We start from the raw sequence: 26760 nt of genomic DNA, 5'->3' as shown, positions 1-26760 counted from the left end.
TAATCTGTTTCGAATTCTATATTCTTAGTCATCATGCTCTTTTTGGCAGACAGAAATAATACATAAAAAAGAAATAATACACATAATCTTCATTGTGAGATTATAAAGTACAGATAAACAAAAAGGACAATAAATTCTCTTTCACCTGAGATTCTACCACAGAGAGAACAACACGTATTGGAATTTGTTAGCCTATCAGGGGAGGGCGGGGCAGATCTATCACAGTCTCTAGGATTGGGAGAGGTTTTGAGAAAACGTGTCTACTTTTCCCTCCATCTCCCTATCCCTCCCCACCAATAATAGATGTCCATGGGTTCAGTGATGAAGAGAAAGAAGAAAGTGCTGAAAGCCGTACATGACCTTTTAGATTATGTATATTTAGAAAAATCGATGACTGTGTCATGGATGTCCTGTGTGTCATGAAGCAGTGGGGTCTGCTTAATATTCTGTCAAATGCATGCATCTTGCGTAGCTGTTAAGAGTGTGTCCATTTTTTCTCATAATAAAGTTAGATTGTCTTCATTTTTCTTTATAAATGTGAAAATTATATACATAAATATTTGCTCATTAGTTTAATTTATCTCCATTAATGTGGAAACCTGAGTCAAAGGCTGTTGATCACTGTTGCTAGTTATCAATTTGCATCTCTCAATGCGGCTGCTTTGAATATGAGAAAAAAAGGGAAAGAAAGAGATAGAATTCACTTTCTTGATCCAGTAGAAAGGATGAGAAAGGCGAGTAGCAAAGCCTGGGATGGTGTGGTGTGAAGGTAGAGGGGTTGCCTTTTACTGGGATGAAGTCTTTGGTGGGACAGCTGAGTGCCCTCTTGTCGTTGGTGTTTCTGCCTCCTAACAGCGGTAAGGGTGTGTGGGTAGCACAGCATAAAATGTTTCAGCCTGTATCCTGTTTTAGGACTGCAGTGATTTTCAGATTGAGAAATTTTACTGGTCGTTGTGTTTTTCTGCATCTGGTAGCAGAAAGACAAATCGGTACTTTAAGTGCTGTTTCTTAAATGAATAGATTCTGTGTCAGTTTAAATAAGCCTCTCAAACTCCAGGACTTAGGTTGGTGGACAGAATTTAACAGGAAGTGGCCAGGGAGGATCTACGTTAGGCAGAAAGCCCTCAGTGTTGTGTGTTCTCTTCTGTATTGCGAGATGACACTGTGTTTAGAATGCCCTGCTGTAAGCCCCTGTGCATACTCGGTTCTTTACAAGTCAGCAGCTTCACTCGTAGGAAGTGCTAAGTTAGGGAGCCATCAATCATTTCTTTCTAAAAACATGCACCACATAGGAGTCTATCAGTGAAAACACCTTGTCCAAGTGGTTGGGGGGGCGTTGAACTTGCATAATAAAGGGTTTGATTCCAGGGGTCTGAAGTTATAGCTTTGTATTCATACAGTCATGGTGGCAATCCCTGATGGGGATTATTGCCTAATCTTACCTCAAAACAAGGGTGGAGGGGTGGGAATTGTATGGGGACTATAACCAAGATGAAAATGCATACATTGTATAAAAATGAAAAATGTTGTAAAAAAATATATAAAATCAAAAAAATAATAATTAAAAAATGGGAAAAAACTAAAGTCTATCAGTTAAAAAAAACAAAACTATGTCACTCAATAGGTAAATCCCCCTTTAGTTGACAGTGCTCTTTCTGAATGCCCACGGGCTGATTCAATTTCATACTTTTGGGTGAATTTCGCAACTTCACGTCAGTTAATGATACAGGCCTAAGGACCTAAATTTTGGGGTGCTGCAGTTTCTTCTACATTTTCAATAGGGACAGGACATATTTCAGAACACTTACAGGATATTTTTTTTTCAGAGGAGGTCCCTGAATATCACCAGTAATCCATGATTTCTAAGAGACCGCCCCTAGGCTTCAGGAAGAGTGCCAGTCATGGGAGTGTCTGCACTAAAGTTCTTGCCCCAAAATTTATTGAAATCCTCTGTTAGGATATGTTGTCAGATAGATTTTATAGTATGGTTCATATGCTTTTCATATAAAGTGTTAATAGCTTGTTCAGTAACATTTTCACATTAGTTGATGATATTTCTCATAAAAAATGTTTAAAATATTTGCCACAAACAAAACTTGGTGTATTCAGAAGCTGAGCCTTTTTCATCTCTCAGGTCTCCTCCTAATCCCCAACATACTGCCCCCTCCACCTCGCTGTGCATATATTGATTTTTATGTAAAACTTAATGGCAGATGCCAATCATTTTTATCAATTCTGTTAAACCTTTCAACAAATGACAACTTCTGAATTCACAAAATTGCCGAATAGATCTTTGAATTAGAAGTTTTCTGTGAGAAATGAAAAATAACTTGCCACTACTGGCAAAGAAAACTATGTATGAAAACTTAAGAAAAATAAAGTCAAGTTGTTTCTAAATACTATAAATATAATTGTGAAGCACATGTTAATTTAAAAACATGTGGGCCTCATCGATGTCAATCTGACTATATTGCATTTGATTTGGGTATGAAAAATGGATGCACTGAGACCTTTGGACTTGAGAGATGAGTGGATTATTCACTCAGTACGTATAGCCAGGTGCTTGGTACTATCAGAGCACACACAAATCATAAGGAATAAACTCCAACCTTTTGTCTATCATCAGATTTGCAAATATACTATAACATGTAATTTGTTTAGCTCTTTAAGGCCTATTTATTTTTTAGTTTTTAGCTAAGAGCCATCAATTACACTACTTAGCTTGATCTTTATTTCTACCATTAGCTCTAGCTATTAGCTTTTTTCCTGACCATTGAACAAAGGTGTAAGTTTTAGATATGTTCGTATGATTATTGAGTAGGCAGCAAGCCTATTGGAATACAGATGTGTATGGGTGTCTCAGCCCCAGGTAAGTAGCCAAACAGCCCAAACTTGTAATTTAAATATATTTCCAGCTAAAGTAGCACCTTTGTCAGAGACCTGGAACTTCAAATATAAAGTGCCAACTGTGGTCTGTTTGAAAGAATCATTCTTTGATAACAAAGTCTTACTAAGAAGGCAAAGCCTACTTTTGGAATATTTAAACAGTGAAAACCAATATGTGATTATATGCTTGAATGAATGAATGGGTGGAAGTAGGAAATGCTGTTGGCAATGAGAGAAGGGAAAGAGGCCATAGGGACAAAGTATGAAAAACCTTGTTATTTGAGCAGGACGTGAAGACTGGCTACCCAAAGGGTTACTCATCTGTCTGGTTTATTTAATTATTACTCCTACAAATCCTATTTCCAATTAAGAGTAGCCAGATCTTTGGACCCCAGTCTGTCAGGCTCTGAAGTTTGTGATGACAACCTTTATCCTGTATGGTTACCCCTACAAATTTGTCAACTCAACCAACTCTTCCAGGTTTCCCCTTCCTTCACTCTCAAACCCAGGGATGGTCTCTCTCTCTCTCTCTCTCTCTCTCTCTCTCTCTCTCTCTCTCTCTCTCTCTCTCTCTCTCTCTCTCTTTCTCTCTCAGGTCTGTTTAGATCCCTCGTTCCTCTAGCACTTTGAACTGTTAACATACAGCTGTGTTTAGTCTTGTATGTCCCTGTTTCCTCCCTAGATTGCAAGAATGTAATCCTCAAAAGAAATAAAAATGACACCCCACAATATTTAGCCCAGAGATTGGTCCTGTGCGCTGGGTATGCTGTTAATAGTGGAAGAGAAGGTCAGGGAGTAGAGAGTTTAGCTTCAGATGCAGGAGTAGACCTGATGCTGATAGAAAACAGGTTGTCCTGGGAACTTGAAAGACCAAAAAGAGAAGGAGGAAAGATTGGAAAAGGAGAGAAAGGATAAGATGATGTTTTTAAATATCAGATTTGAGGATCTGAACTTAATCAACAGAAACAGAAAATCAATTGAAGACTTGTCTGATTTTTTAAATAAACTCCTTTAACCTCATTCATTCATTCACTCATTGAATTTATTTCTCACCACCTTCTTAAATTCCCCTCTGACCCTTCTCTCTCTCCCCTCCCTCTTAACCTAGAAACCTTAGTCTGGTTATCAGTAATATCCTGATTGAAAGGTGGTTGAGACTGTCTCAGTATGAAGGTGGTGATCAGTGATTTAGCAGTACATTTCCCCCCTATTTTTTCTGGATTTCATAATCCTACCTTTCAGTACAAAAGAGCCCTGGGTCACATTGAGGTGACTCATTTCCTCCAGACATCCTGGAGAACTTGAGGCAGTGGTGGGGATGAGTCAGTGGTCCCTGGATCCAGCTCTTCCTGCCATGCACTCTGTTGAGGCTTGCTCAGCCTTTTTCTAGATGGGAACTAGAAAAGGGCTAAAGCTAGATGGGAACAAGTGTGGTCAGTCTTTATCCTGAAGGCTCTGAATTGCCATGGGAAAGACCACTGGTTAGTCAGATTGATTTTTTTATTACTTGTAGAACAAAGTAAGGAAAAGGGGAAGGTGGTTATAATCCCAGTTCCCCAAGGTTAGCTCCATCTCGCAATTGGAACTCTGTTGTAGTCCATATATATTCTTATTTTAGGTATCTTATCCTAAACTCTGCAGAGGTATACTTTACCTACATTTCTAACATTTTGAAATTTCTTTTTATTATCTATAACTTTAATAAAATTAAAATTGTCGGTATAACTTAGAGGCTAATAATATTACCAGCTCTGGATCCAGATTTCCTAAGTCCTGACTCTGATTTCATCCACTTAGCAGCAGTGTCACCTTGGATAAGTTATTCAACCCCCTCCACCCTCCCACCAATTTCCTCAACTGTAAGAAGCAGATAATCATTGACTTCAGTCATAGGGTCATCAGGATTAAATGTATGAATTCATTGTTCATGTATTAAAAGTGAAACCCTTTGAATAGTGCCTGGTACTTAAGTACTCGATATCAGTTATTATATCGTGAATGAGAAAATTAAAACAGTTTAAGGATGAGTGACTTAAGTAGTTATCCAACTAGTGACTAAACCAGAGTTAGTGTTTCTTATTTTAAGTGTTACCTCTGAGGTAACTGTTTCCTAGAGAAGAGGTCAGCAAATACTAGGTATCAGATAATATGTAGGTATTTTACACTGGGTGAACCTTATGTTCAGTTGCCACTGTGTCTTGGAAAAGTACAACATATAAATGAAGGTCATGGCTCTGTTCCAATAAAACTTTATTTACAGAAAAACAGGTGAAAGCCTATGTACAGCCTGCTGCCAACTCCTGCTTTGGACACTTATTTCTTACCTCGGTGGAGACTTTGGAGCCCAGTTTAATTTTAAAGCATGTACTATGTCAAGCAGGGATCTCACTTCCTCATGATTATATCTGATGTGTTGCTCTGTTATGTTCGTTGTGGTTTAGAATGTCAAGAGGCCTGAAGAAAATATGCAATAGCAATAACCATGTTTTCCCTCTTAAAGGGAGATATAGCAGTCACTTATTTAATGGTGTGAAGGGTTTTCTTGGAATTTGAAACCTGAGATTTGTGCAGGATGTTAAGGGCTTATTTTATTCAGGGCACAAGTACAGAATGGTTTTTGTGTTTTGTCACCTCTGTAGGAAGATTTGTGAGTCAAATAAAGTTACTTGGAATTATGTTTATCCTTAAAGTAAGGGTTTTTCTGCTAAGAATGTTGTTTGCACGGGTTTGGGCTTTCTAATGACTGATTTTTTCAGTTAAATAATGTGTTCTTGTTTTTAGATTAAACTTGCCAGCAAGCCTTTTTGTGAGGCTGACTGTTGGTTAGTTGGTAGAGTTTACGTCTGTTTCTGAGGAAATGACTAAAGTCTCTCGCATTCGATCAAACCAAATAACAAAGGACATCTTTGACCGACTTCAACAAGGCTCGCGATGGAACCTCAAAAATCCAATGGTTCATGTTAATAAATGTTTTTATGTATTCAGGCTCAGTTGGGCCAAATAATCAGAGCTCTGTGTTTGAGGGAGGGATTGAATATACTCAGTGCCTCTTAGTTAACATCTATTGCTTCTCAGCAAGTTCAGGCAACACTTTCTTTCTTTCTTTTTTAAATAATTATTTTAATATATTTTTTACATCATTCTTCATTTTTTTTTTCTAACAGTGTATGCTTTCTCATCTCAATTATAGTCCCCATGAAATTCCCACCACCAGTTCACCCATGTACCATCACCATAGTCCCTTGCAGGCAACCCTTTCTTATAATATTGTTTTTAAAGAGTTGATTTTTATTTTAGATGTTTTGAACAGAAAATAGGTGTTTGTTCCTTCTTTTGTGTTCAAAGATTTTTGCATTCCACTGATTTTTTCTTTGTTCTTATCCCAGAGGCTGTGACCTATGCAAAGTAGCTGAAGCTTGAGCATGTAATTCTAGCAAGGGGCAAGGGAAAGGTTGCTGAAGGGATGGGGGCAGAGTCTGGGAAAGAAATCCACTGTGTCCTGCTCTCTGCCCCATGTCAGAGCTTAGTGTCCCCACCTCTGGATCCTCCACAGGTTCTGCCTAGGTTGGTTTGCTCCTCCTGCCTACCTTGTGCTGTTTGTCCTGGGCAGGAGATGAAGGTGCTGGGTGGGATGTGTTGTCTTCACTGTAATTAAGCCAAGGGAAAGTGAGTGAGTTTATTAAAGAATCAAGACGGGTACAGTCTCCAGAGACTCCTGGGGAAGTGATCTGAATCCTGAGCCTCACCAAAATCCTAAGGATTTTATACAGTTTGCAAGAAAAACATTTCACATTTTCAAGGATTTTTACAGAGAGAGTCTGTTTGCTGTAGCTCTTTGATGTTGTCTGTGCATTGAGGAAAGCAGGAGCTCTGTTAAAACTCACCCTGTCTATCTGGAGCCTTCCCTGCTGGGGACTAGGAGTCCAGGCAGTGCCGCAATGAGCTCTTTCTTTGAAGTTAGGGATTTGCTTCCATCACTTTGTTGTTGATGCAGTTTCTTCAGTTCTTTGCAAGGCCAGCCAGTCTAGCTGTGTCTGGGCTCTTCAGCTTGTCTCCTTTAGTGGAACCAGGGACAGGGGTGCCTTTTAAATTGCTGACTTTAGTTTACAGAGGGGAAAAAAAGACCTGGCTCCTGTCTTCTTGACCCTGGCTGACCGGTGTCCTGGGGTCCAGGCTGGCTGGAACTCGTGTTTCCCCATGAAGCCCTGTCTGAGTTTTTGATGGGATTTGTGTGACATCACACTTCTAGATCAGCTATGTTGTTAGCTACCATTGTATGGGATTTTCTGTTCTAGCTTTGAATGTAGTCAGCACTCAGTTTCAACCCTTTTACAAGCAGCTCCAGGAACCACTTCTCCAACTACAACTTGAACCAACGTGTAAACAGCTGAAGGTGGTGGCTCTGCCTGCTGCCACACATCCCTTCACTGCTGTCTTTATTCTTAGGCGCACTTACGGAGCGAAGCAGGGTCCCAGACACCACTTTGAAAAATGTTGATAATACAGCTTTACTTTAGGGGTATGTCCTACCTAGTCTTAGAGTCGGACTTGCCTATGTTGCATCATTAAGTGCTTAAGATTTGCCAGGAATGGTGTACACTTGTGGATCCAGCTTTAGGGAAAGCTGAACAGCTAGATGCTACCTGAGTGGAGAAATTCCTTCCAGAGAACTTCCATCTGCCATTCATGCCCCAAATACCATTGTCTGTACTGCAGTCCATGTTTCAGTGACCATAGTCTGAGAACATTTTTATGATACAATACAAAGTACAATGCAGGGCAATAAGGTATTTTGAGAGAGAGTACATTTACATAATTTTTATTAGATTGTATTGTTACAGTTGTATTTTGTTCTTGTTGTTAATGTGTATACCTGATTTACAAATTAAACTTCATTGTAGGTATGTCTGTATAGGAAAAAACAGTCTCTGGAGGGTTCAGTATTACCTGTGGCTTCATTCAACCACTGGGGTCTTGAAACATGACCTCCAACCCCTGCTCTGGATGAGGGGGGCACAGCTGTAACGTATTTTATTTCCATGATAAGCACCTACCTCTTCTGAAACTTTCTTTTAAAAATGAAAGTGTCTCAGGAAGGATATTCATTCTGTTGTTGCCACTTTGGAGTTTATCCTTTTACTCCCCTACACGACCACACCCTGGGACCACTGCCTCCTCAAAAGGGCAGACAGAGAAAGAAGCAACCGCACTTGTTTGTACAGTGTGTCCAGGCCTAGCTCTGATGAGTTTGCACTTGAGAAATCCTTGACAGGTGACAGATATGACTTAGAGACCCCTGACTTTCTCATTTGTATTTGGGTCAAGGTGGTTATCAGGCATTTGAAGAGTGGGCACCTCAAAAGGGACTTGTACTGTCCCTAAATATTCCTTCACCGCTGTGGTATATTTTTTAAGATTTATTTATTTATTTATACAAGCACTGGGTACAGTCAGAAGCATGGGAGGGTGAGAGAATTCACCAGAGCCAGAGCGGGGAGCAGAACAGGCAGACTGACGAAATACACTGCTGAGGGGAGCAGTGGGTGTGGCAGGAGAGGTCTGCGCAGCACGTGGGACCCTCGCCAGCGGCCGGGGATCGAACCCGCGCTGCAGAGGCTGCTGGCAGCTTCGCAGCCCAGCACTCAACCACTGCGCCACCAGGGAGGCCCACCGCTGTAATATATTTCACTGCTGTAATAGGACAGCTCCACATGCCATGGGTATACTAATGGGAATTTTTTCTTAAGTGTGCATTATTTAAAAGAGATAAGGAGGGCCTCCCCTGGTGGCCCAGCGGTTGAGCGTTGGGCTGCAAGGCTGTCCGCAGCCTCTGCAGCACCAGGTTCGTTCCCCAGCTACCGGCGAGGGTCCCACAAAAAGAAAAATAAAATAAAATAAAAGAGATAAGGAAATCAATCAGAAATGCAGATCTGAATAACAGGGTACCCTTATTTGGTGAGAACGTGCCTTATGCCGCTTCACATTTATTGACAACTCCAGAGTGTCTGTGTGCACATGAAGGAAGGCACTTTGAAGCGTGTCCCCTTTGTTTTTATTTTTTTTTAAGATTTATTTATTTATGCATATAAGTACTGCGGTGCAGGCCAGAGGTGCGGGAGGGTTAGAGGATTCACCAGAGATGGAGTGGGGAGCAGAACAGGCGGATTGACTGAAATATACTGCTAAGGGGAGCAGCAGGAGAGACAGGAGAGGTCTGCTGTGCCATGTGGGTCACCTTCCTGGCCAGGTATTGAACTCGTGCTGATACCTTCATAGTGCTGAGACTTAACCCCTTGTGCCACCAGGGAGGCCCAGAAGTGTGTCCCCTTTGACCACAGAGCCAACGAGGCACAGCCTGTGGGGTGGGCTCTGCAGCAGCGATGCTCAGGCTCTATGTGGCATTTTTAAGAAATTAAATTATGTTTATTGAGGTAACAGGTTTACAGCAGGTATGTTTCAGCCATGAAGCTTCTCACCTCCTCAGATGTTTGTTACCAGACTTCCCTCACCACCTAAGACCCCACAGTCCTCCAGCCGCTATTGGGCCCCCTCCCTCCTTTGCTCTAGCCCCTCCCTGACTTACAGCCTTAATTCTCCAGGCAGATTTCTAGGGTTTGTTTTGCTTTAGTTTTGTCTGTGTCTTATTTCTGTTTCTCTATATTGCTCACAAGTGACATCTTCTAGTATTTGTCCTCCTTCTGACATACTTCACTTTGTATCATCCCCTCTAGTTCCTTCTATGTTGTTGCAAATGACCACATTTCATCTTTTTTTTTTTTTAATAGCTAAGGAGTATTCCATTGTGTAGTTATATGTACCACATCTTCCTAATCCACTTTTCTGTTGCTGGGTGCCTAGGTTGTTTCCATGGTTTGGCTATTTATTATAACTAGTGCTGCAGTGAACATACACGTGCAGTTATGGCACCCAGTTAGTGTTTTTGCAGTCTTTGGGTAAAGACCAGGTCATATGGGAGATCTATTTTTAAAGTTTTGAGGAACCGCCATCGTGTTTTCCGTACAGGCTGTACTAGTCTGCATACCCGGTGTGGTATTTGATATGATCTAGAAAGTTATTTTTGAGTTCTAGAAATGCTTTAATTTTTTTCCATATAAATTAATGGTAATTGCTGTTTTGGCTGATGAAACATTTCATGGGAACACCCTACTTTTGCTTAACGAGGGAAGCCTGTATATGTTGCTACATGTCTTCATACTGTTCTTGTGGATTAAAATGATAAATTTACTTATTTTTTTAAACTTAACAACTAAATATTATAAAATTATGGTTCACTCCTGTATTTAGCAATCACTCACAGAGTATCTCGTGTGACCTAGGTATTTGTGCTGTAAAACTGGTGATGGTGGTTTTCTGCTAAAACTCAGGCTTTACAAAATATTTGAGATTGTCCAGTAACTGGAGGTAAGGAAGAGAGAGGGGGAGATGGGAGTGCTGGTTTGGGAGAAGGAAGGAAGAGGAAAGGGCAAGGAAGGGATTGATGAAGGATAAATGGAAAGACGTTATTGAGCAAGTTAAATCTTTTGGTTCTTAATATATTTTCTTGTTTTTAATTACACATGTGTTACCTGGTTTGGTGCTCCTTGCTTAGACAATAATTTCCCAGCTATGGCTTTTATTTTTCCTTGGCGCACTATAATTTGACATTAGTTTTAATATAGTTTTTTAAATATTTGTTTCTTTTCAGTATAAAAGAACTTTATGGACCAGTTTGCCAACAAGTACCTGCAAAATTTGAAGAGCTGAAGAAAAAAAATCAGTATTAAACTTGTTTCTTTAAAAATGTAAGTAAATTCACACTCCTTGGCAGTATTCATTTCTGACATCTTTACAGCCTTCAGTTATCTTTCTGTATACTCAGTGTGAATGTTTCCTCCTCATTAAGTCTCGTGAGAATTCATGATCTTTTCCCCTCTTCAAAGATATATATTTTTTTATTCAAACTATATGACTAATTAAAGTGGCTAGAATTGACACATGTTATGGCATTCAAGGAGAAGATCTTTTTGGAGGGACACCATGAGGGAAAACAAAGACCTGGTAAAACATCAAAAGCACCACCCGCTTCTCAAAACCTTTATTGCTCTTTATCCCACAGACCAATTCAGTGCCCACCTAAGCCAGTGGGAATTGCTTGTCCACCCATTCTGGACCCCCCAGACATAGAAAAATGAAGGGTTTTCATAGAAGCTTATTCCTCCCAGTTTCTCTTGCTCAGTGATTATACATTTCAACTGTTCATTGAGCTTTAATCTACTGAGTGACATGTGCTTGACTAATCCATTTCACTCCATGGTCATTCAACCAATACTTTCCCTGACTGCTTGCCATGTGTCAGGCACCATCGTGACATTGTCCTCATGCCACCTGGCAAAGGAGAGGATAGCATTTTGGTGTTTGGATAAGGAGTTTCAGAGTGGGGAGGAGCGTGCAGGTGACCACGCAGCCAGTGAGTGAGCTGCAGCAGCTAGGAGGTACTGTCTGACTTTACCACTTGCCTGTTCTTCCTGGAACAGCAGTGGGTAGGAGACCAGAACCTTCTGGGAATGTGATCCTATCCTTGTAAACCTTGGCGGCACTCACAACAAGGAAGGAAGTTAGAAAACCAATTTCCCATTTTTGTCAAGTGTCTGTACTTTGGTGGGAGTTCAGAGCATTAATGTCCAGCCCAGCTCTTCCATGGACATCCTTCATGGATTGGGGCTATCTGACCTCCACGGGAAACAACCACCCTTTGGCAAACTAAGGATAGCAGGCCAGCCTGCCTTGAGGGTGTCTGTTGGCCAGCTTTTCATGGAAGTTTCTATACATGGAGGAAAGGGCACACAGGTAAGTGGGTGGCTGGATGGACTGATTGTCTCAAGTGGATACACCTGTGTTGCCAGGGCCCCAGAGCCCTCCTCCCGTAATGCCGCCCAGAGTAATAACCAATTTCCTGATTTGTAATGTTTTTGCTTTGTTTTAACTAGTTTTAAAGTTTATGTAAACAGAATCTTTCAGTCCCGCCGGTTTTATCATGTTGGGCCCTTTTCCTATGGCTTCAGTGAAATTCCTCCCCTGAGATGTGTACTGTTGGCTTTTGTCTTGGTCCTCGCTCCCAGGGCCTTCTCTCTCCATCTCATTTATGGTCATTGGGAGTGTAGCAATGTCTAGTCTGGGCACATCATAAACAGCACTCCAGGGAGTGTTCCTGTGCTTATCTTTTGTGTTTGTTCAGGACCCCTTGGTCCATGGAGCAATGCTAAACTAGGTCTTTGGTAGCAGACAAATTGATTTAGGAAGCCAGGTGACTTGTCTGCTTGGCTTGCGGTCCTAGCTAAGCATGCTGGACAGGAACAGAGGAAGTGGTTGTTATTGCTGTCTGTGGGGGGCAGGTGGAAGCCCTCTGAGATTGTGTGTCAGGTGCCAGCTTGCTCCCCTGGCCTGTAGGCCATCGCTTGCCTGGCCCTGGAAGGGACTTCAGAGAGGAAGTCAGATTCAGAGGGGAAACATATTCAGAAGGGAGATGTGTCTGGCCACCACTTGTCATGGTTAGGTTATGTCAACCTTCAGATCGAGAGCCTGGAATGTGACCCCCTAGGGGCAGAGTTGACTTGTGAGACCTGAAGTGTTTATGAACAAGAAGAGAAACAGAGAAATAAATATTGACTTGAGCAGGCAGGCTGGGTCTTAGAAGGGGTTTGAAAAGCATTTTTCTTAATAAATTTATCAAATCTAACTTTGTTTTAAGCAAGACTTGAAAAACCAGTCCCTAAAGTAGCAATCGTGAACCAGGAATGAACTTAATCAGCAAAATTGCCAAAGTAGGAGAAAGGTCTCTTTTTCAGATGCAGACAGCATGTGAACTTGTGGCCTTGAGGTGACATAGTTCTGTGTTCCTCTGTATTCATGGCCTCGCTGGGTCAGCTTCCTTAGCTGTAAAATGGGGACATTCATATGCCCATGCTTGAGGATTGTGGTGACAGGTTACTGGCATAGAGTGAGCAAGAAGTGTCTGGGCATAGAGCACAAGCACTAAAAACAGCCATTCTCATAATTATCCCATCTTACTATTACTGCTATCAGCCATGTCATTCTGTATCTGATATTGATAGGCGTTTTCAGATCTGTTTTTTAAAACAATAAAGCTAGTTTCTTTTTTTAAGGATGGTGAAGCCTAGCAAAAATATTTTCCCACTTGCATCACCCTAAACTGAAACTCAAAGGCAGGATGAAGGGAAACATTTGTCCGTGTGTCCCTGGCCTGGCCCTCCCGGGGTGAGTCACTGGGAACTCTCGGTGGTTGAAATGCTTTACTCGCTAAGTTCGGGGAGAGCTCTGAGGGACATGGCAATGTTGGATCCTTTCACACAAAGCAAAGTAGCAATTTTATATATACGGCACTCAAGTCTTGCCAGGCATTTTGCCAACAAAATCCTGTTACCCAGAGTCTTTGGTGATAGGTTGGGAGGGAGATTCACCGCAGATCACAGCCAGTCTCGGGGTGTGTTCAGTTGGCTGTGGCCAGTGGTATTTTCCCACATGTTAGTGAACCCTGGACCAACGATTGGGCCACGTGGTGTAGACTCAGCTTGATCTTGCTGTCGGTGACATGAACCTTTAACAAATTAATAAACCAGTGTCCTAAAAAGGAGACTTTTAGAGTGACTTTAGTAAAAGAGATTTGACCCAAAATGTTGAAACTCAAGTTCTGACTTCTTTGCCCACAAGCTGTGATGCCTCAGGTCTGTCGTTAAGCCTTGGAATCAGTTTCACCATCTGTAAAAACAGAAGTTAATTTAAAATGGGACTAGGAAGTTGAGAATTCTGCGAGTTCTTGAAAGGTAACAATACCTCATTCTAGGCATGTTTATAGATTCATCCCAAGTGAGCAGATTTTGCTACTTATAATAGTGGGGGTGGAGCTGGAGCTGGAGCGGTTTTAGCATGATCGAAGTTCATGGAATAATGTCCCCAAAAGATGAAGAACCCATGAGTGGACTCTTCTGACTTTAAGCTGTGGGAGGACATTTGCCTTCACTGTCACTCTGGCGTCTGCTATAATCAGCTCAGGTTCACCTGCTCTGTCCACTAAAGGACGTTTATATGTCTTTTTAAATTAAAGGAATAATATCCAAGACATGATTCTTAAATATAGGGCTCAGCTGCATTTGGAAAGCCGTGATTGACCTTCCTTGGGTTTCTATTTAAATTCTCCAGCATTCCTGTAGTAGCTGGATGAGTCCCAAATGAAACTGACCTTTGTTTTGATATTGTTTCTGATGTTGAAGAAAATATTCATTAAAGAGCATTATTTAAAAATTAGCATGGACATGAAATGTTGGCGTAAATGGAAGTAATACATGAGAGTAAATGCTAAATAGCGTCATCCCATCAAAATTGCATTTGAGTTCTCACTTCTGTCCTTAGAGGTGTCTGCATGATGCTGACGCAGGATGATGCATTGGAAAGAATTTAAGTAGCAGCTTGGGCATTTTTGTGCTTCTGGTCACTTTAGATGTTCTGACAGCGGACCAGGAGAAGTGACTCTGCTTGTGCTGATGGTTCTTATGGATGGTGGAGGGAAAAAAGCAGTGAGAGCCTTTGAGTCTAAGGATGAGCTGGGGCTCTCATTGGCTTCACTGTTCTGTCTCCCTAAGGCCCAGGAGGCTGTGCGATTTTGCAGGGCTAGACTCAGGCCACCTTGCTCATTCCACCTTGGGTAGGAGTTGTTTCTACTCTGGGATTGTAACTACTGAGGGGCAGTCATTCCCAGAGGAGGGCAGCCTCCATCCCACTGCCCCTGTACACCCAGCTCCATGCCCATTTTGCAGCCTTCATCACTTATTTGGGGATGAACTCTACTACCTCCTGTCATTTCTGGACTAAATATCGCTTATTCATGTGAAAAGACTGCTGCATGTAGCCCTCCTGTTTGCAGTGATGTCATCAGTTCTGTGGTGGGTTTTGCATCACTGGTTCATTATAACGCGAGACAACACGTAAGTGAAGTTTTTTTCATCAAGAAACCTCTCAAAAGGGTTTCCCGTTGCTTTGTTTTCATTCTTTCTCCGTCTCCTACCAAATATCTGAGATCACCTTTCCCATAGAAAGTTGATGGAGTTGGGTCTTTAAGACTGTTCTTCAAGTAGACACTTCCTTGTTGTGTGAGTGTGGATGGAGGGTGAGGCTGAAGTCCTTTGCTCGTCCGACTGAAGCCATAGCAGCCCTTGTTTTCTTCTCACTTTGTAGGTATCAGCAGTCACTGACTTTGCTTTTTTTTTTTTTTTTTAACTTACACAGAGTCACAATAGAGTTAACTGCAGACAGAGAAAGAAATGGTTTTCCACATTTAGCAAATGAACAATTCAAGAACTTGGGGTGTGGGTATGTGAGTACTGGCTTTGGAATGGGACAGGTACATGCTTTTCTCTCAAGTTGCCAGACATTCATCATGTCACTTGAGGCCTTTACTATCTCTGATGGCACTTACGTTTGTAATCCCAGCAGCTTTTTAAGAAGGGGCAAAAGGTTTAAAGGAATTCTGACTTCAGCTAGTGGGTCTGTCATGTCAGGTTTGGGTATTTGGGGGAGACTTGTGTTCTGGCTGCAGAGGTGGAATCAGCTGAGGCTGTCTGTTGATTTAGGAGTGAAGAAGTGGAAGAAGGGGTTCCATCATTCCCACTACTTAGCTCCAGACTGTGCATCATCAGGAAAGAGCTGTGGCAGGGCCCCCAGAAGTTCTGTGCCCTCGGCATACCCTCAGCTGTCTCCTCGTCAGATCAATGCTGGCTTCTTCGAACAGGAGACTTAATTAGCTGTGGGCAGTTAGCAGCTACTAGGTAGCAGCCCTTTAGTGTGTAGGCAAGAAAGCACACATGCTGTCTCTTTAGAAATGATGGTTGATGTCAGACCTTGAAGTATTCTTGACAGTCTCCTGTGGCCATGACCTTGACCTGTGACCATGACCTTGAACTGAGGTGTGTGATAACTCTGCTTGTCCCTGGTTTTCAGTTTGTGTTTTAAAGGCAAAATTGTCCTCATACCATCAACTTTTCTTGGTTGTGTGTTTGTTTTTACTTTATTCTTTTTCTTCTGTGGTAGGAGTTATGTGCTTGACTTTATATACTTGGGCCATTTGGTCCTATGACATGAAGGGATTGAGAAGAAAAGGTCATCAGCTGTCTTTCTGGGCTATTCTGGGCATTTTGTACTATATTTTAGATCCAGCTTTTTTTCCCTTTTGCTCTTGATTGCTGAGGAGCTGTGCCTCTTCCTCCCACGTCCTCTCCTCTTGCTTGGAAGCTTTTCAACAGATCTGCAGTTGGATGACCATTGTGTTCAACAAATAAACACTCTCTCAACCTGGGAGAGAGTCAGGAAGACAGGATGGAATTCTCCATTGTAGCCTTGGGTTCTCATGCCTGGAATTCCTGGAGCTGAGAAGGCAGATCCCACACAGTGATGTCCTGAAGTTACTTCCTGCTGTTGGGGGTTAGCTTTCCTGAAAGGAAGCGTGGCTTTTGGGGCGTTCTCGAAAGTTTTGGATCATTAGGTGAGATTTAAATGGTCTTATTTTCTGTAAGTTTTGAGAAGTTAAGGAATGAGTTTGCTGTTGAAAAAACTGGACTTTTTGATTCTTTACAGTCACAATTGGTCCTGAGTTTTGGTGCTTTCAGAATGGTTGTGTCATCAGAAAACCCAGCTTCAGGCAGGAAGGACGTGGCCTTCAAGAAGTAGCAGGCCTTTACTGTATAAGATTTCTTCTAAGAGAAAAACCAAAGCCAAGCCCTCTTATCTTGTCCCCGGTGCCTCTGGCCTGCTGACCCTGCTCCTTCCTGCCCCGGGCAGCTAAGCAACAGTGAGCCCTTCCTGAAGTGAGGCCAGGTCTGATGCGTCTGGAGGGGTAGAAGATATGGTATATTCTACCCAAGTGTGGTGGCATCCAAAGGTGATTTTGGTTCCCTTGCTTGTGACTCTGCTCAGTGCGTCCTCAGCAGACAGAGCTGACCGTGGTCGGTGTATTCTGGCTGCTGCCTTGCAGCTTTGCCTGACTTAGTCCAGGCAGTTGCCGTTTGTAGAAGTCCAGCCTATACAGTTGCCATGAATTGTGAACTAGAGAGAAGGAGCTTTTGCTTCGGGGGGCAGAGGACAGGCTTGGGTGGCTGTCACCCTGTCACCACATCTTCTCTGCTGATTAAGGCATAACTTTCTTCTGTCTAAAGGGAGCTCTTCAGTATTTGGTGTTGGCTCATTAGCAGTGAGCTTCCAGCCAGCAGCTCTAAGTGATGCTTGAGTAGTGAGGCCTGTCTCATGTACCTCATTTCTCCCCCATAAAGCTTGTTTCACCCTTCCTGCATTTTGGAACACTGACTGGCACTGCAGGACTAGGTTTGGGGACCACTTGACATAGTAAAATCACCCCCCAAAAGCCCCAGTATACACGAAATGGGGCCTGGACACACTCTGCTTGTTTAGTGGATCAAAACTGAGCTGATTCGAGAAGGTAGAGCGGGCAGGCCTGCTTGATCTTGACCTGGACATGCACAAAGTTATCTGATTTTTGCTGCTCTGTGCACATCCACACGTGACTGTTAAAGCATCCAGAGTATAGATTTGGGGTTAGAAATAAATTTCAGTGAGTGGGCAGATTCACAATTGTCTACTCTGTTATATAAGCAAGTCATCCCAATGACTGTGGCAGGAATCTGCCTCAGTCCAGCTCTGCAGGTCATGTAGAAACCATTCCTTGAAGACAAGAATGTATTACGAGCTGGTGCTATGAGCAATATTCACAACACATTTGGGAAGATCACGGAAGATCGAGGGCATCAAGGAAAACCTGCCCAAGGGGTATTTCCTGTTGTTGAACATATGACAGTGAACCCTTCTTCCTGGGCTTTTAGCATCACAATCACCTGTGTGTCCCCATGTCCTTGGCATGAACCGGAATAGTGGACTGCACATAGTGGGACCTCAGCGAGTGATTAGGAGCTAAATACATGAATGAGAAAAAGAGCAAAGAGCTCTTGGCTTTGTGGTGACCACAAAGGGCCCACTGTAGGCCCCCTTAGGAGCCTGGGCATCTTTTCAGCATATATAAGTCCTAGCTGTATTGACTAAATTAACTCATGGACAGGCTTGCTGTCAGAAACAGGAGTATCTTAGAGCTGGTGTAGCCTGGAGAATGAAATAAGGGTAGTGTCAACCATATGGAGAAAATTGCTTAAGTGCGTTTGACTCCTTCTATCTTGCCAGGGAGCCTGGCTGGCTGTTTGCCTCCTTCTAATATTACTGCCACATTGCTGTGGTTAGAAACTTCTTTCCATAACATGGATTTAATCACCTCAGTCTTTTGCTTCAAAATCTTCACACTCCCCAAAGGACACAATTCAAAACTCCTTAGAAACCTGGCTCCATCCCTCCACTTCATATTTTGATCTCCTACCATTTACCCAAATATACCCAATTTCAAGTTACAAAGGGCTTTGTTCTGCTTCTCCAGTCTCTAGGACCTCTGGCCTTTGCATAGGCCATTCCCTATGCCAGTGTTGTTCCTCTCTCAGCTCCAGTTCCTATTAAAGTGTCCTACTGTGCCTGGTGAAATGCACATGTCCTGGCACATGTGAGTTCTTCAAGGCAGGCTCCGTCATACTCTTCCCTTTGTACAGCCTCTGGCATGTTAAGGTTTGGTAAATGTGTTTGAGCAAATGGATGAGTCTAAGCATTATCTGCAGGATTTGGAAATACATAGGCTTTTGAAATGTCTTAAATAAAAAGAGGTTAGAATATCGGTTTCCTACTCAGACAAGTAGAAAGATGTGGCTCTTCTTTTGTTGACTAGCTTTATCTGTTGTACAGAACTGAGCTTTCAACTCAGGAAACACCTTATGATGCCACACACATGCTTCCCAGAATGCATATCCAGGGATTAGGCTCAATTAAAGTAGAAGCTGGTTAAATTTTATATGAGAGGAAATGATGTACAGTTTCAGTGCTATTTGTTTTAATTATTCCTGCAGATTAACCATTTGTTTCACCAAATATTTATCATGGAGCTAATAGGTGCAGAAATTAGGACAATGATTTTGGAGCATGAAAAGATAAGCAGAACAGAGGGGTTTTTGTCTGGTGTGAGAAAGCACATTTCTCACAGAATAATGTGAACACTTGCTACAGGATAATGTGAACACTTGCTACAGTGCTGTGGTAGCACAGCAGAAGGGAAGGTTATTTCCAGGCTGTGCAGTTCTTTAAGAAAGCTTGAGTTTAATGGAGCCTTGAAGGGTGGCTTGGGGAGTAGGTGGGTAACGGCAGACTGAAGTGGTAGGGAATGGTTCAAGCAAAGGCACTGAGGCAGAAAAGTACAGGAGCAACAGCAGGGGGCACACAGTACAAGAAGCATGAGGGGTGAGAAGCAAACCTTGTAAATAAGCCTGGAACTACATCAGGATTCTATTATAGAGTGGTAATGGCAATTTGCTTGGATTTTATTATGTAATCAGTAGGAGCCATGGCAAATTTTTAAAGCAAAGGAATTATATGACAGCAACTGGCAGCAGCTACAATTTGTAAGCTCTCGGTAGCAGGCATTTTTATTCAGTCCTTACCACAGCATTCTGAGGTCAGTGCTGTCAGTATCACATTTTATAGATAAAATGAAACGTCGTGAGAGGTTAAATAATACCAAGTAGGTGGTGGGCCCAGGATCTGAAACTGGGAGTGTCATCTAAGATTTAATGAACCTAGGATTGAAGAGTAGGGCACCCAGAGTCTCTTAGCTTTCTGAATCATTAGCACAGTGTCCGGGACATAGGAATGTGTGCACTTGTTTAAAGAAAAGCTATAGCTTTAATTGTAGGAGAAGTCATTGCCAAAAGACATTAGTGAAGATGGTAGTAGCACCTTCCTTTCCGATAGGTCCAGTGCATTATGTGGCAACTTTTTGCTAATGTTGCTGCTTTGGTTGGAAGAAGCAGAACAATCTAGCATCACCCAAAATAAAAGGAAAAGTCAAACAACTTGTGGGAATTATTAGTATCATTATGCAATAAACTGTACCTGGTATATGAGAAAAAGAAAATGCCCATGAAGTTCTTTGGAAGCTAAACATGAGATGAGCAGGCCTCAAATCCTGTGATAATTGGTAGCTGATAAGTAGTTTGTAGGGTAATTCTTGGAGACCAGGTACGTATCCTGTTCTTCAGCAGGCAGTCACTCACTTAGCGTTTTCAGTGTTCTTTCTCAAACCTCACGTGACTCAGAAGTGGTCATGTGCCACTTAACCCCTGGGGTGCCTTCTGAGAAATGAATCCTTAGGCAATTCTGTCAGTGTGTGTCATGGCTCCATCCTGATGGCCGGACCCTCTGCATGCCTAGACCATTGGGAGCACACTTATATTTGTGGTCTGTTGTGACCGAAATGTCATTAAGAAGGTGTGACTATATTATGAGCAATGTTATGATATAGTACTAGACCTGAAATTTTGAAGTTACTTTACTGGAGGAAATTTTTCCCTTTGAACCCCCATTGGAGTAAAATCTAGGCCCCAAAGACATAGCAGAGAAGGTGAAGAAAGTGAAACTCAAAAATAGCCAAACATAGACCAATATATATCCTTGCTTTTTCAAAGTTTGAGTTACATCATGAAGTTTTTAAAGACCTATGTTAGTGCCTGTTGTTGTGAGCCCAGAGAAATCTGAAGAGGATTCAAATTTTGGGGGCAGAAAAAGCAAAAATAGAGTTTAGTTTGTTTTGCAGTAGCACCCCAAATAGTGAGAAACCCCACCAAGTCCTTCCCTGGAATAATTTTATACATGTGCATATTTATCATTTCATCCCTGCTTTTACTAGATGCTAGTGTTGTTTTAGCTTTCATATGTTATCTGGTATGATTTGGTAGGTTTTTGTTTGTGTCTGGAAATGCTCAAAATTTTTCCATGTAAATTATTGGTAATCAATTCTTCACTTAACATCCTTTGGGTCTGCGGTAGGTTTCATAGGAACACTGTTTTCAGATAGCAGGGGGAACCTGTGTCGCCTAGTGTTTTCTTTTTTTGAGTAGATATGCAGGGAAGGAGGGGGTAAGAGAGAGATCTTTAGTTTGGGGAATTTGTACTTATGATTTTTATCAGTGCAGATGAGGAATGAACAGTACATTGTCATTGTGTGATTTCTTTCTAGACTAAGAAAATTCAATAATAATGTGATCATTTTTACCCCACAGCCACCATCTAAGAAATATTTGATGTTTCCCCTTCCATTTGAAAATGCCCCCCATTTTTTTTATTTGCCCCCAGAAGTAGTTTTTACTAAATCCTGTTAGATTGTATTTGAATGGAACCACAACCGTGGAATCCCTTTGAAAGGCGGAATAATAAGCAGACGTTGTTTAGGAAGCGGATTCCTTGATCAAGGCTTATTATAATCCTTTTGGGAATTTATCCTAAGGCTTCTGTGTGTACCCTGTTCATGACTGGCTCACTTAGTGACTCAGTGTTATCTGATGGGATCTTATTTCAATTTTGAAAGAAGTGTGTTGTTCTCTTACTTGAGGTATTAGGGGGTAGCAGGAAAAGCTTGGTTCCAGGCAAGCAATATAAAACCCACCTGCCCATCTTGAAATTAGAGAGCATCCTGCATGCAATGTAAATTCTCTCACTTGCATTTCATAATTATAAGACTTGTACTTTCGAAGCAGTTAATAGTTCCTCTTGCCTAAACAAAACTATTCTTAAACATTGGGGTGAGGACCTTACCAGACTCCCTCAAGCAATTCATTTGTCATTTGCTTTGTGTTCTTCCTGTTTTGTAAGAGGATTTTGGACACTTTTTTTACCACCAGGTAGACCTGGACCCAGGCAGCCTCCAGAGTCATGAATTTGCACATTGCATTGTTTGAGTCTGGAAATGACTGTTTCATTTTGTTGTGATTCAGTCACACTCTTGTTTCTCTCATGGGGGGCCTGCTGAGTGAGACATTAGCATGCTGTGGAGTGGTCTGTAAGATTTACATTAGCCTACTAAAATTCCATGTTTGGGGTGAGCTAGTCCCTCCATTGGCTTGATCTATTCTCACACTAGCTTCTGTTATGGGGTTAGAGATTACAGAATGTGAATATTTGAGGTAATTGCTCACTGATTTAGGCCCTGAACTTGGTGGGTTTCAAGGTGAAGCATTTCACTTGAAGAAATGATTTTTGGTTGATCTATGAGATAATGGATCCTGAAAATTTTGGTTTACGAGGTAGTACGTGCCTGGCAAGTGTAGTGACTCTACAAGAGGTTCGAGGTGACAGTAAACCTAGTGTCCATCACTGTTTGCTCTCAGCCCTTCAGGGGTAGTGAGCCTCTTCCAGCCCCAGCCCCAGCCCCAGAGAGGGACAGATAGCAGAGGACCTGCTCAGAGTTTGCTGTGCTGCTTAGAGCATCATAGCACAGTGGGCACAAGGATGTGTGAGGAGGTATGGTGATAATTCCTCTTCTCAAATGCTTACACTGGCTTTCTGGGACATGGTGGTGACCCCAAGGAGCACTTAAAGTAGACTTTATGGTAAAGGCTTGCAGAGTCCATTGCTTGACTTTTAGACTAGAGTCACATCTGTCAGGCAGGTTTAGACAACACTGAAAAGTAGACCCAGCTATGTTAGAAATCCACAGTTGGACCAGGGTGCTTCTTGGTGTGGGCCATCTGGGTGGAGTTATCCTTCATGACTAGAGAAAAAATTAAGTTAACTACATAACTGTGTGCACAATGATGGAAGGAGACATGGCCTTCCTTTTCGGCACATCATTGAGTCTTGTCTAAAGCAGTGTGAAGGCTCTGGTGTATTGTGGAAGTAACTTTCTAGAGGAGGTGCTGTATTCCTCTTGTCTTGGTTTCTCAGTCTATAGGTCACCACCTTTGACTGTTCACTGATAACCATTTCCTCTTCTTGCTTTCCCATGCCCCCTCCCAGCTCTTAGCCCTGCTAGCCAATTGCTTTTGACTCAAATAATAATAACTCTAGGCTGTTATGTTTCACTTAAAAAATTATGTGGGAAAACATTCCGAGAAATAGGTACCCAGTATACAAAAAAGTTAATATAGTGACAGCAGGCACTGTGTTAGGATCTTTGGTAAAAAGGAACTGAGACCAGATGCTTGCAGACCTTCAAGAGCTTGGAGTCTGGATAAAAGAGTCATATAAAGAGAACTTAAGAACACATGAAGGTACAAGGGCAGTAGGGTGGGGTCAGGGCACAGCTTAGACAGGGGCAAGTCAGCAACCCCTGGAAGGATGAATCTTGGCTTCAAAGTAACCATAAAGCAGGGTCTTTAAGGACCAGTTCCCCAGGGCTGAGGGGATGGAAAAGCCATGGGGTTCTGCAGGAGTGGAGGAGGGCTTCCCCGCGCCGCCTTCTGGAAATAGGATTTGGTCTAATCACAATAGGCATGGTGGGGTGAACATGGGCACCCATTGAGATGTGAAGTGGTGCTCTTCCAGTTATATAGTCTTGTAACCAAATGGCCCACCAGTAGCATTTAACTTAAAAAAAAAAAAATCTTAATTCGCCCATCCAAAATCCCATCTCTCAGCCACCAAGGATTATTATAGTTTCTAATACTTCCCTTCGTGCCTGTAAATAACAGCCACTTAACAGATGATGCTAGTTATCATCTGGATGACAGAACCAAAAACATTAAAATGCATAAAACAAGTAATAGAGGTTGAAACATAGTAGGAAAGGGGAGAGGAGGGAAAAGAATAGCTTCAGATGAGAAAGAATGACACTGCTTGGACTTGCCGAGAGCACATTTCAGTTTCCTCGACCACATCTGAGTCCAGGGGGCCTTAGAAAGAGCAAGAGATGGATAGCAAGACTATTTGTTTTGTTTATTTGGGGGGAAATTACCTTCTGGGAAATAATGAACGGGGCTATGAAAAAGCTTAAAAATCGGGCAATACAGACTGTCCTATTTCAAGGGATTCCTGAGGTTGGATTCGCTTGCCTCTATGAAAGAGTCTTCTCTTTTGTGGTAGCTGATGGGGGTTTTGGGGGGCCTGGTCAGGCTGCCCTCTCCCTGGAAGTGAGGAGAGGACTTGTCGCCAGAGCCAGCGGAAGACCCACCTGAAGTTCAGGCAGGACCCGGTCTGTGTGTGGCCCTGGGCATCCTCCCGCTCCAGCTGACCTGATGAAAGCGAGGACTCCCTGATGCTTGTTCTTCGGTTTCCAGTGGCCTGACTTGACCTCTGCCAAGAAAACGAGTGATGAGTCAGAGAGGTGCCCCTGGACTGCAGTGGAGTCGATGGTGAGCCATGTCTGGGACTCCGGTTCTCTTGCTCAAAAAACCTCTAGTGTTTTAATACTGATCAGTACTTACATGCATCCATGGCAGGAGGGCAGTGCTTTCCTACTCCCTACTCTCCCTCCTATTTCCTCTTCAGCCCCACCCTGACCCCTTTCCTTGCTGTTACCAGTCATCCAGGTGGTTCTGCTCCCCATGTTGCACTTACTCCCCGCTTCCCTTGGGCCTGTCCCCTGCTTGCCTGGGATGCATCTGTGTGCTCACCACAACAAGTTCCTGCTCCTGGAGCCATGAAAACCTCTGAGGAGGCTGCATAACCTCTTCCTTTTCCAGTGGGTTGAGGTTGGACAGATCTTGACAAACATTGTGTTCCTGATGGCTGGTCTGGACCATATCTGGAAGGGAACTGCTGGACAGCTGGGAATCTTCCTCCAGAGCAGATTCAGGGAACACAGAGACATCATCTTCTTCATCTTTCAGATTTTCTAGAAATCTGTCAAGCTTTTGCACAAGATTATGGAGTTTGCTGAGAGTCAGTTGTGTCCCCCTGTTAGGATGCTTTTCTACCCACTGGGTGTCTCTGATTTGGTCCAGATGAGCTATGGGGTCTGCATGGTGAGCTCCCACATCAATATCCCAGGCCAGACTGATGCTTAGTTTGCAGAACTGCTCTGGGCTGTCCTGAACTTGGTCTCGTTTCCCTACAAGTCTCCCTGCCCCTTCAGTCCACCATGTCCCTTGAATCGGAGGGACAAAGGGCAGGATCAAGGGACCCTCAGATGACGTGTCTTCGTAGGAGATTGTGTTCTCATAGGAGATGTCCTCACAGGGGAAGTGGCCCACAGAGAGGCTCAGGTTTGATTCTGAGCTGCAATCTTCCATGTCAGTAGGGTTGCTTCTGCTGGAAGAATGTGCCATGTAGTTGCCAGCTCCAGTCTCAGTTTTCCCTTATCTCAGGAAGCTTCAACAGAAAAAAAAAAAAGTGGGATTCAGGAGAAGGAAAGGGGAGTCCTGACAGCTCAGCCACAACATCATCCTCCCCTTTCCTATCTGGAACTCGTATTCTGATGAAGTCTGTCCTCTTTGTTCAATTTTGAGCAAAGGACAAAAGAGGCAGCCCTCCCCCATAAAAATTCATGTAACAACCCTCTCTACTATGCATTCCACCACGTGCCTCCCATATTCTGTCTTAGCTGCAGTTCAAATAATTTGTATTATAAACAAAAAGGGATACCGCAGAATTTTTAAAATACAGAGAAGGATAAAGGTGAAAATAGACATGTGATCCCCCCATCCAGAGGTAATGGTAACCTTCCTGGGCGCATTTGGTGGGTTTCCTTATTATCTTTTCTTATATGTGCATGCATGTACATGCCATGTGTACATATAGGTGCACATCCACACATGAGAAGTGCATGTGAATGTCACATCAGTGGTTGAAACTGAGCTTTTCTGATTTATGGCACATCCCCCAGTAAACATGCATATGGTAGTTCTGTCCTTTTTAATGACTTACTAAGGACTGCTAGGTGGTAGTTATTGTTTCAGTAACTAAATTCTCAATGAACTGTCCATAAATCTCTTTGTATTCCCATATGTGAGTTAAATGGATCCAAGACCTCAGATAAACTAAAAGACTCTTGATGGTACCAAATGACTTTCCAGAAACATGTAGGTAGCCCAGTAGAAGCCTAGCTTCCCGCCCCCCGCATCAGGTGGACCTTACCAGTCCAGCTGTGTCTACAATGCCCAGTATGTCTGTGTGGTGGGGAACTCACAGCTGTGCACATGTACCCTCCCTCACATGCACACGTCACCACCTGCCAGGGCCTGCTCCTGAGCCATAAGCTAGGGACCTTAGTTAAAAATCCTTCGCATCCTGAGTCTCAGTGGCTGAAAGTCCAACTGCCAGAAGACTGTGTTCTGGGACTGTTGGTTACCATGGCAACACGAGGACCCATGTTATAATCAGAAATTTGCAATGAGGGGAGAAAAGGGTTGAAAGCCACAAGCGCTGTCCCCTTGCTGCCTGGGCATCCTCTCTCCACACCCACGGGCTGAAGAGGATCCCTGCGGAGGGAAGAGGCCAGCGTAGCGGTGGCCACTGCTGCCTTGTCATGTGGTTGCCTGAGGCAGTTCCTGTCTGAGGAATGTAGAGCCTGTTGGGTGAGGCGAACATAAAGAGCTTATTTTAGGACAGCACGGTAAGTAGCACCAAAGCTTAAAAATAATGTAGGGAGGATGGGAGAGGGAACAGAGACCCCTTACTCAGCCGAGGTCCAGCTGAGGGGGCGCAGAGAGGCTCCTGTTGGGGGGAGTAGAAGTGAGTGGAGTAAAAAGTGGGTGGGGTTGAGAAGACAGCCTGGCTGAGCAGGGACACTGTGTGAGAAACAGCCAGTGGTGGGGAAGAGCAAGCGTGATCTGGTCAACGGGGTCAGCAGGAAGGTGGAAGGCTTTCTCCCCTGGGAGGGGACTGTCAGCCATAGTGAATGGTGCTATTTCCTGAGGAGGCCTCCTTCTAGGCCATTCAGAATAGACTGAAATATTTGACATGGTTTAAACAGATGAAACTTCCAATTGATCTGGC

At 43.0% G+C, this 26760-nt stretch overlaps 2 protein-coding genes across 18 annotated transcripts in view; one reads left to right on the top strand and one right to left on the bottom strand.

Moving 5' to 3' along the window:
- Positions 1–26760, top strand: part of PPFIBP1 (PPFIA binding protein 1) — a 136766-nt gene that overhangs the window by 45974 nt on the left and 64032 nt on the right. For 6 of the 10 annotated variants that reach the window (XM_054696333.1, XM_054696340.1, XM_054696339.1 and 3 more), the window contains exon 2: positions 10592–10688. The exons of 1 other annotated variant lie outside the window; for it this stretch is intronic. The gene's annotated coding sequence lies outside the window, so the exon portion shown is untranslated. Of the gene's footprint in view, positions 1–10591; positions 10689–23961; positions 24177–26055; positions 26378–26760 lie in introns of those variants that run through there. 3 more of the 10 variants (XM_037514191.2, XM_054696335.1, XM_054696334.1) reach the window with 3 other exon arrangements.
- Positions 12956–26088, bottom strand: CUNH12orf71 (chromosome unknown C12orf71 homolog). 8 transcript variants are annotated; one of them, XM_037514189.2, is made up of 4 exons: positions 25690–26088; positions 24438–25134; positions 23996–24117; positions 12956–13662 (listed from the first exon to the last, which is right to left on the bottom strand). In XM_037514189.2, the coding sequence occupies exons 2-4, from the start codon at positions 25089–25091 to the stop codon at positions 13656–13658; spliced, it is 783 nt and encodes a 260-aa protein (XP_037370086.1). In that variant the 5' UTR covers positions 25092–25134; positions 25690–26088; the 3' UTR covers positions 12956–13655. The 8 variants fall into 8 exon arrangements, with proteins under 8 accessions (XP_037370086.1, XP_037370085.1, XP_054552316.1 ...); XM_037514188.1 differs by lacking the exon at positions 12956–13662 and adding an exon at positions 22910–23052; XM_054696341.1 differs by lacking the exon at positions 12956–13662 and adding an exon at positions 23724–23948 and having other exon boundaries at positions 24057–24117.

This window comes from Talpa occidentalis, unplaced genomic scaffold, assembly GCF_014898055.3.
Source record: "Talpa occidentalis isolate TD23 unplaced genomic scaffold, MPIMG_talOcc4v2.1 talOcc4.16, whole genome shotgun sequence".
Classification (NCBI taxonomy): Eukaryota; Metazoa; Chordata; class Mammalia; order Eulipotyphla; family Talpidae; genus Talpa; species Talpa occidentalis.
The sequence above is the reverse complement of the archived record's forward strand: the minus strand, read 5'-3'. Positions and strand labels throughout refer to the sequence as shown.